Consider the following 10,450-nt stretch of genomic DNA (forward strand, 5'->3'; position numbering starts at 1 on the left):
TTGCATCCCCTCTCTTTTTATTTGAATTCCCGTATCGAATTATAAAACACTTCCTCCATGTGTCGTCCAATATGCCCCATCCCCTGGTCTGTCTCCTTCTCTTCTTCTGTCCATCCGCACAGTATCTCCCTCCCTCCTTGCTCCCCATCCTAACTTTCCTTGTTGCTGCCTCCAATCCAACTCCTTTACCATCTCCCTTCTGACCCTCTCATCATCCTCCTCCTGCCTCCCTTCCCTTGTCATACCATCTGTTTTCCTCCATCATTTCCACCTCTTTACCACTCTCCCCGCCCTTCTCTTTCTTCTGCCGTGTCATTTACATTCCTCCGTTTCCAGGTGAAATTGGAGGAGCTGGAGTCCCCCAAATGTGGCTGAACGGGGATTCTGCCACCGGACGAGAAGAACGAGGTGATGTCCAGCCAGCTGGATGTGGACAACATGGCCGGTGTTTTCTACATGCTTGGTGCCGCCATGGCTCTGTCACTCATCACCTTCATCTGTGAACACTGGTTCTACTGGCAGCTGCGCTTCTGCTTCATGGGCGTCTGCTCTGGCCAGCCCGGCTTCGTCTTCTCCATCAGCAGGGTGAGACAGGGCGGGGAAAAGGGAAGAATGGAATTACAGTTTGCACTCAGACTGACTTAGACTGAGCTGATATCCAAAATGCTGTCATAATTAATTAATAAATCATAAATGTATCCTTTAATGTGGTAAAAGAGAGAAAAATAGCTTATCTACTCACTTTTGGAGACATTCGCTACTGAGAAATGTCCATCAGCTTGTCATGGCTTGTACTTTTTCATAAATATTCTGATTGATAGATTCAGATTGCCAATAAATTCTGACAAAGACACTCTGGAGCTGACACATTTCACACCATGCCTGTGTATTCAAGCATCAAAATCAAAGAAGCCCAGTAGTATTGCACTTCACTGCCTGGTGCACCTTCCAAACTCTGCAGTGGCTGATATAAATAAACGTCAACTTTCCACAACTGCTATCTTTGCCTCTCACAAATACAAAAGGTGCCAATATCTGGAAAGTTGAGGATTTCAGCTTTGAGACTTTGTAACTTCTGAAAGAAGAAAGAAAACATACTTCCTCTCACAAATGAAGAGTTGTATTCACAAGCAACGAAACACACCCTGGCTCAGTTCAGTATACTCAAAAGTCCCAGTCCCTTGGTCTGGTATGACCAGTAGCTTATGGTGGCTAATTGTAGCTGATTTTAGCAAACTTTAGAATAATATTGCTACGTACTGTACTTGACATTACTCAGTCCAGTGGTTGAATCTATGACTCTTGTGCTACTGTTACACTACTTTTTAGCATTTATCATTACCTCTTAGTATGAGTTAATGCTCATCTGATAGCAAAAGATACATCCTGATTATTGGCAGCACTCTCTCACAGGTATAAATGAAAACAATGAATGAAAAATATGATGCTTCCTTATGCCATTAAGCATACATTGTTTGGGTAGATTCTCTCACAGTTGGGATGAAAGATGGGAAATAGGTGGTTCTGATGGGACAGAAGGGGTAAGGGTATAGAGAAATCTATGAGGAATTAAAGGATGGATGATGCATGATATTGCAGCCAAAGTCAACAACTAGAAACTAACAAAACATCTAGATGTGTTTTAACTTTCCAACCTGTGTTACCGACCCCTTCTCGTTTGTAAAGTTTGTAAAGTCCCTACATCGTCAGCGTGTCTCTGAAATGAAAGTGCTTTACTCTTCATGGCTTTAGAGATGCCCAAACCAACCCAAACTCTCACTTCCAAAGTATAAACCGATGTAGGTGCGTGCTCCTTTTGTTTTGATGCTTAGGCCTTCCTGAAGTCCATAAGGTAAATATTTACAAAATGTTGAGCCCAAATCAATATTTCACTCAACAAAAATCAGCCACATAACCGGAGAGGGTAGATTACTGGATCCCAGGAGACCAAAGTCACCCCCGAGGTATTTGATTTGCATTCCAATTGTTTTGACATGGCTTCGGTGTAATTCACTGCGTGCCTCTGAAGGTGAAGCGCTGCAGGCTAAACCACGTGGCTAATTTACAGCAGAGAGCCACACACTGCTGTTCTCTCCCTCCATTTGATATGCTGCTGTGGCACCGGAGCTGCTTGTGCCAAGAAAGCAAGGCTACGTTAGAAAAAAAGAAAAAAAAACACAACATAACATTTTCCCCTCTCTGCTCTAATATTACGCTCCAGTGCCCAACTTTGATTATTTTGTATGGTGTTAATTTTACGTTGTTGCTGTCGCCTTGTTTATAGCTGTGTGTGCGTATCCGCGTCTGTTTGTGTAGAAGGAGCATAAAAGATCAGTTGTTAAAATGTCAGTTGACTTCTCATTTCCAAAGACAGGCTGCTTGGTGTTGTTTTTCATTATTACATCATTATAATTTGTATGGGAACTGGATCTGAAAGCAATTATGCTTTGTATAACATTCAGTGATTGCTCTCATTTTCAGAAATTACCTCTGTCTTTGCTACAATGTGACAACATAAATGAACTCTGTGTGTCCACAAATGCAGCCAGATGATTCAGTATGTTAAAATATTCAGGGGAAATATTCATTGAGAGGGTTCATTTGCATATGTAGCACAGAGCTCGGGCATTGCGAAACAACAACAGAGGAAATTACAGTTTATTATCTTTCTGCAATCCTCGACCACAGCCTCACATTGTCTCCTTCTCATTTACTCTCCAGCCTCGGCCATTTCTTCTTTTCTTTTTTCTTTTCTTGCTCTGCCACTCAGATTGATTCCGCTTTTTTAATTTCACAGCATAATCCAATAAACTTTATTGTTATTGCTGCAATTAACATTTAAGCTCGGCAGTGTAAAAAATGAGACATCTGTCACGGTCGGCGTGAGTCACGTGACTTCGGTCATGGCTTCACGGTCGGTTAGCGTTCCCTCCCTCCGAGGGGCTTGGTAGTTCTGTAAGCGGCTCTCCCCCGGCTACCTGCTCCTCCGGGTCCCACCTGCAACACTGAAACAAATTAATTATATCGATTTAAAAAGCCTCTAATGACTTTAGAACAGTAAATGTATTAGAGGTTTAATCACTCCTCATTTAACAGCCCTCACATCACATCATGGCTAAGTTCATTTGCATTTAGCACCATATACTTACACCACACACAGACTGTATCAAATTATGAGCTGCTGCATGTACAGTAGGCACTCTATATGCAGTCTTACAGAGTGGGCAGCTAGCTATTTGTTGATTTTCTGCCTCTTGGTACCAGTGTAATCACTTATAGATTTTGCTCTGATCCCCCGGTGGATTGAAAATTCTTAGGAACCCTCAGGCCACAGTTATTGCTATTCACACATCCTGCCCAAATAATCAGCTACTGTAGCAATGGGCCGGCAGCAATCTGCCAACTGTTACATTATGTGGGCATGTGGAGTAGACAAAATCTGCTGTTGAATAAGAAGTAGCAATCACTTTGTTAAATGTCCAAGATCTGATGCACTACAGTATTAAGTTGTTGTTCCTGGTCGTGGTTGTTTTTTTTTGTGCGTGTGCCAGAGAGAAAGAGCTTAAAAAGGCACAAATATTCATCCCGACGTCACCCTCAAACACCATTGCTCAGTACAACACAATCTCACTGTCTATGGTATACAGGTGAAAAGCTACTGGGGAAGATCATCCTAAAATTAAGGTGAACGCTTTTGCAAAATTCAACCTAAGACAGGATGATGTCATAGATGTCATGGGGGAGAGATGTGACAGATTTGGCAGCAGGTGGGGTGTAATCAGGATAATAAAGGAAGAAAAACAAAAGAGATGAAGTGGTGACAAATTATATAAACAGGCAGATGGAAAAAAAGAAACACAGATGAGACAGAGAAGGACCAGATAAACATTGAAAGATGGTTCTAAGTGAAAAAAAAAGTTGAAATATCACGCAGGTGGGCGTATACATTTGTCCTCCACTTCAAGACTCCATCCAAATTCCATATTTCTGCAATACTGTTGAGTCATTTTGTATTTATGCTAACCTCTCTTGCTTTTAGCCACTGTCAAGCTTTACATACTTGGCTGTTAACAGACTGTGAAATTGAAAGAAGTAATAACATTATCTATAAAACGGGAATGAAGGATGAAGGCCTTCTTGGTGCATTGCAGGCACTGCTAATTAACTACCAGAAACAAGTGGTTAGGGAAAGGAGAACTGGGGGTCAAAGAGTCATATTAGTGGATAAAAAGAGGAGTCAAAGCTTAACAGAAGAGAATATTTGACAGCCGGCTGACCCCTAACCTCAGTCCTGACCTCAGCAGTGGCGAGCAGGACGGAGGTCAGCTGATCTATTATCTCCAGCAGTAGGCCAAAGCATCCCTTTATTTCCATACTCATCTACAAACGTCCAGAAAAACTGAGTATAATCATTGTTTCGAATTGATCTGATCCTTTACCGTCCCCATCCGTCATGTCTGGTCTGCTCTCCTCTGTACATCCATTTTTATCTTAATATTGTATCGTACATCACTGAATGCAAAGCAGTCTATCTTTGTGTCACTGTAACACTCAGCCAATGTCTCCTTGGCTTGGCCTTTCTCTTCGGAGGGGATTGTGGCGTAGCCTGTGGCATTGAGGGGTAGTGAAACAGAGGTGTTTAATAACTGCCAGAGGTTATCGTTCAGCCAAATTCTAATTGCATTGATTAAAAGGTATTGACCAGTGGGACCCAGGGGTTTTTACAGCCCCTTTGGCTTTATCAATCATCCAGCTACACTATCCTCTCTGAATCGTCATACTGTATGCTCACTTACACTGTCAAACAGCTAATATAATACATGTTGCATAAATAAGTGTGACTCTATCGTGATGTCCCCCATTGGTTTGTGGAGTATCGTTTTGAAGCTTTGAGGTTGCCGTTATGGGTGTCGCCATGTTGGGTTTTTGCTACCAGCAACAGTGACGTACTGCAAAATTGAGCTGTGCTCACTGGTTTCTCATAGTTTTAACCTGTCTGTAGGGGTCACACACTTTATTGTATTATAGATAAACAGTACATTAAAGTACGTATAAGAGAACAGTTCAGGCAAGAAATAGGCAACACACTAACAGAATCTTGATTCATATCTGATCAGCACTGCCTAGTTTGACAGTTTAATCTGAGTTTCATGCGGTGCGCTGGAAGGACTCACTGAGAATTACTTAAGTCACAAGATAGCTGCCCGCAAAAGCACACTCTGCGTTATCGTATATTTTACTCTAAATGGGACCATAATTTACTAAATAAATGTCATGCTATATGGAAGAAGAGTAGAAATTAGAGACTGAAACCATAAACTCATTAGAAAACCGTTTACTGAGCTACTAAATCAAATGAGAAGTCGAAGTCATTTTCAACAGAGCTGAATACAAACGCAGGTCTTTTTGATAAAAATGGAGCTGCCCCCTGCTGGACATTGGATAGAAGGCAGGTTCAAGTTACTTCCACATTGGCCTCACTTCTCAGACCCAAAAGCTTTGTCCGCTATTTATTAATTGTCAATGTCTACATATACCTGTAACGTGTATGTCTGTGTTTACTTACTATATACTGTACTGTATTAATAGAGTAAGGTATTGACAGCATCAGCAGAAATTATTAAATAATAATGGTTAAAATGACCAAATGTTCATAATGTTCACTTCCTGCCTATATTTCCCCCCTCACAGGGTATCTACAGCTGTATCCACGGGGTGCAGATTGAGGAGAAGAGCAGCTCAGCATTGAATTCCCCATCAGCCACCATGAACAACACCCATTCCAACATCATGCGCCTCCTACGCACTGCCAAGAACATGGCCTCCCTGTCGGGGGTAAACGGCTCTCCACACAGTGCTCTGGACTTCATCCGCCGTGAATCCTCTGTTTATGACATCTCAGAACACCGGCGCAGCTTGGCGGGCCACTCAGACTGCAAGCCACCTTACCTGCCAGAAGACAACATGTTCAGTGACTACATCAGTGAGGTGGAGAGGACGTTTGGCAACATCCACCTGAAGGACAGTAATCTGTACCAGGACCACTACCTGCACCACCATGGCTCGACACTAGGGCTCAGCGGACCTCCTCCCAACAGGCCCCATAGTTTGGGCAGTGCTAGTTCTCTGGAGGGCGGCATGTTCGACTGTGACAGTCTGGGTGGAGGGGTGGCCCCTATTTTCACCACCCAGCCCTGCTCAGCACTGACCCACAGGAACATGAGCAAGTTTGACCTGCTGTCTGGACAGACTCCTCCCTCAGGCCAGGGCTTTAAGGGAGGCCTGCCGGACCTGTACGGGAAGTTCTCCTTTAAGGGTGGTGCCTCGAGTTCCACATACATCCCTGGGCATAATTACTGTGGAGGGAGAGGTGAAGATGATGGGAATATACGTTCAGATGTCTCTGACATTTCCACGCACACAGTAACTTATGGAAACCTGGAGGGTAACGCCAAGAAGCGCAAACAATACCGTGATAGCCTGAAAAAGAGGCCGGCCTCTGCCAAGTCCAGACGGGAGCTGGACGAGATTGAGCTGGGTTACAGGAGGAAACCGTACCACATCAGCCACCACCACTACCACGGCCACCGCTCTACCTCCCCACCACTTTTCCCCTCTGAACGTAAGAGAGGAGGAGGAGGTGGAGGAGGAAACAATGATGCGAACTATCTCTTCAGAGAAAAGGAGAGTGTTAGGGATTTTTATTTGGACCAGTTTCGGCCCAAAGAGGGTGTCCCTCAGTGGGAACATGTGGACCTGACAGAGGGCCCTGGGAACAGAGATGGAGTAGTGGGGGCCTGCACCACCCTGGTTCCGGTGGATGACTTTCTTAAGAGCAAACCCAAAAAGTCTGATTCAAAGAGCGGGGGAGGATCTGGACTGGCAGGGGGAGAGTGGGAGTGCAGAAACTGTCGGGCTAGCGGGGGAGGAGGGGGTAAGCAGATGTCCATGCATGGAGGAGGTGGTGGTGGGTATGGTGGTGGTATAAGCTGCGGGTCCTCGGGAGGCGGAGGAAACAGCCGCCCCAGCTCTGCGACCTGCATGCGCTGCGAGGGCTGTAAAAAGACAGGAAACCTCTACGATATCAGCGAGGACAACAACCACCTCTTGGAACAGATGGGGGGAGGGTCAAGTGGGGGAGGAGGAGGTGGCATGGGTGCAGTCCCTCAGTCTCAACCTCAGGGCCAGCAGAGGAGGAAGGGTGGAGGATTAGGCAAACCACTTAGGCGGCAGCACTCATATGACACATTTGTCGACCTTCAGAAAGAGGATTCAGGTGGGATGGGAAGTTTGATGGGGGGTCTAGGAGGAGGTGGAGGGGTGAGCGGTGCAGGAATGGGAGGGATGCTGCCCCCACCCAGAAGTGTTAGCTTGAAGGAGAAAGAACGCTACATGGAGGGCACCAGCCCCTTCGCACACATATTTGAGCGTCACGGGGGCTCGGAGAGAGAAAGGGAAAGAGACAGGGACCCATTGTTTTACGGAGGTGAGGGCCGGAAAGGATCCGGCTCACCATTCGGCTTGTTCAGAGGCGGTGAGGGCCTCCACCGGCGATCCATCGGAGAAAGAGACATGAGAGACAGGGATAGGTCTTTGATGGAAGGAGGAGGTGGGGGAGCGTTCTCTTTATCCAAATCACTTTACCCTGACCGGGTAAACCAAAACCCCTTTATACCCACCTTTGGCGACGACCAGTGTCTGATGCACGGAGCCAAACAATATTACATGAAAAAGCAACAGCAGCAGCAACAAGTTGCCAAAAACAGCCGAAGTGACTTCAGGAGCCAGATGAGCACGGCGTCATATCTGCCAGCGTCCGCCACGGCCGGGGTGATGTCCAACGTGGCCCCCCGGTTCCCGAAAGAGCTCAGCCTTGGTGGAATGAACCACCATGGCTCCATGCTGGGGGTCGGCCCCCCGCGTCCCTTCAATGGAAGCAATGGCCATGTGTATGAGAAACTCTCCAGCATTGAGTCTGATGTGTGAGAGAAAAAGGGGGAGGAGGAGCGGACATTGGCAAGGGAGAAGGAGAGGAGGAATAGAGACATATAGTGTTAGGAGATCAGGGATGATTTTACAGACACTGTACACACACTGCAACCCTAGCCCATATTGGGACAGCAAGATGAGGTAAAAGAGGAGAGAGCTAGAGGAGGCAAAGACTGAAAGGTAGAGATTGTGAAATAGAAAGGGGAAAAGAAATCTTGATTTTTGCAAGAAAATCTGGGTAGAAAAATCAGGACAGCCTGAGGAGGTGTGTGATTTTAACCCTCTCTCAGAAATGGCCAAAGCTACTCTACTTTTATGTCCAAACACAGTCAATTAACATTCCCCTCAACATCACAAATGCACTCCAACTCCAAGTCCATCATTTCATCCACCAGTGAGGCAGAAGTCAATGTACTTGGTTATTATCGCAAAGAGGTGACACCTCATCTTAGTTTGATATTGGACATGTGAGCCCGGTGCGATTTGATGGCTGTCTGAGAGCTCCCGCTGAGCGCTTATGAAGAAAGACTGCAAGAGCGGAGAGAGGAGCGAACTGCCCATCTGCCCCTGTGTCACCGCAGAAAAGGAGACATTGTCACGTTTACACAGGAGATGACTAGTGCTTCTCTCCTCTTCTCTCCCTCTCTCTCTCTCTCTCTCTGGAAGGAGACAGCCTGGCCTGTCCATCTCTCTCCGTCCTGCACTCGTCCCACTCTTCTGTTCTCCCCCTCTCTCCTTTTTCTCTCAGATCCCTCCTCCTCATCCCTAATGCCAAAAGAGCTGATCTTGTTTGCTATGGGAAATACAATCATGAATGATAATAAGATATTCTTATAGAAAAAAACAGGGTATAAGAACAACAATAATATTGATAACATTGTGAATAACAAAGATGTTAGTGCTGATTATGATAACACTGCTTATAATATCACTAAGTTTTTCTTGCTTTATTTTCTGTTGGTATAATATTTCACTACTGTTTTAGTATCTGTAGTTGTATCCTGCCTGCCCCTGGTGGCAGCAGGAGGGTTGTTTTTAGTTCAACAAACAAGCCAGAAAGACTGAGTCCTTAACTCCTGTTTTTTCTGTTTTCTGTAGAATATTTTACTCCATGCTCATACATTTATTTGCTTCCTTGTGGAAAAACTGGATCTCGAAGACACATTTAGAGCTGAAAGATCCTTATTTGATGTTTCAAGACATTACAAATCAAGTGTACACACACACACGCACACACACGAAAACACGGCCTGAACTTGTGCTACTGTGAACAATACGTTCCGTCAGAAGCCGAAGATACTGAGAGGAAGGACGTGCCTTAATGGTCTCCAGTGGATGTGTCCTCCAGTTCGCATGCGGCCCTCACGCCGCAGCAGCACCAGGACGGACCGGCATGCTTCGAGGCTGCTCGGTGTTCTCTTCACGTTTATGAGCCAAAACTGCAGTAAAAATTTACAGCAGGCTCGAGACGCTGCTGCTGCTGGTTTAGATACAAGAATGCCGTCGAAGATGTTTTATAACTTCGTAAAATTTATTTCATATGTCAAGTATGGGCAGTGCTTTATGAAGCTGTTGTATTCAGGATGTCCCACTGTCACGGATAGACGTCTCACTTCACAACACGGCAGCCTTTAGACCACTTCTTTTATTCAGGTTACATGATAACAGTCACCAGGCACTTACTTCTTTTTCGGCCTCTCACTAGTATCTCCCAGAAGGCATTACTTTTCACTCACGGTCTGAGAGGCGCACACAGAAAGCTTTGTTTGTACATTGTGTATGATTAATATATGCACTGTCGTTTATGTAGGCAAAATGCTACAAAATGTGTAGGAGAAGTGTTGTTGCCGCATGACAATGATAAAAGCTTGAGCTGAGGAGGATGTCTATTTGAGAGAGGCCTCTTAAACACTGACTGAGGCGTCAGAAAGGCGGCCATCTTGCGAAAGCTTTTTCCAGGCTTTTTACTTTGACCGATGTAGATAGTCTTTTTAGCTGGAGAGGCCTCATTTATTGCACAGGACCTTTTACTCAGTGTAGGTTCAGGCACTCAGTAGACATGCCTTATCGTCCCATCACCCCCCTCCCCACCCCCGAGCTGTCTGATGATGACTCATCATTTTACTGTACAGAATAAAGAAGCCTCTTTTAGTTATTTAAAGGTTTGATCTTCGATTAGCTGGCGATGTCAGAAGTTCAAGGGCTGCAGGAGATTGTGCAGGAGTGCTGGCCTGAGATTGGAGCTGCTGGAGTGTGTAGAGTGTAATCTTTGTCATTGCGGACTTCTATCTTATACCCTAATCTAAATGCACCAATGTAATAGGTTGGCGTGCGTGCGGGTGTGTGTGTGTGTGGAGGGAAGCAAGCAAATCACAACTGAATGACAACAGCTGTTTTTTTTTTTCCTAACACTAACCTGCTGATAACTATTCAACAGCCTCTCCTCCTCCCTCGCTCCACA

At 45.3% G+C, this 10,450-nt stretch overlaps 1 protein-coding gene across 1 annotated transcript in view; it reads left to right on the forward strand.

Annotated features, from left to right (window-relative positions):
- LOC118323069 (glutamate receptor ionotropic, NMDA 2B-like) overlaps nucleotides 1–10,393 on the forward strand; it is an 86,221-nt gene extending 75,828 nt beyond the window's left edge. The window contains exons 14-15 of the mRNA XM_035654989.1: nucleotides 409–585; nucleotides 5,692–10,393. Of these exons, the coding sequence (XP_035510882.1) occupies nucleotides 409–585; nucleotides 5,692–7,986 (2,472 nt within the window). The 3' untranslated portion in view covers nucleotides 7,987–10,393. The remainder of the gene's footprint in view (nucleotides 1–408; nucleotides 586–5,691) is intronic.
- Nucleotides 10,394–10,450: the final 57 nt, after the last annotated feature.

The sequence above is a fragment of the Morone saxatilis genome, unplaced genomic scaffold, assembly GCF_004916995.1.
Source record: "Morone saxatilis isolate NCDOM2014 unplaced genomic scaffold, NCSU_SB_2.0 Contig14, whole genome shotgun sequence".
NCBI classification, from domain to species: domain Eukaryota; kingdom Metazoa; phylum Chordata; class Actinopteri; family Moronidae; genus Morone; species Morone saxatilis.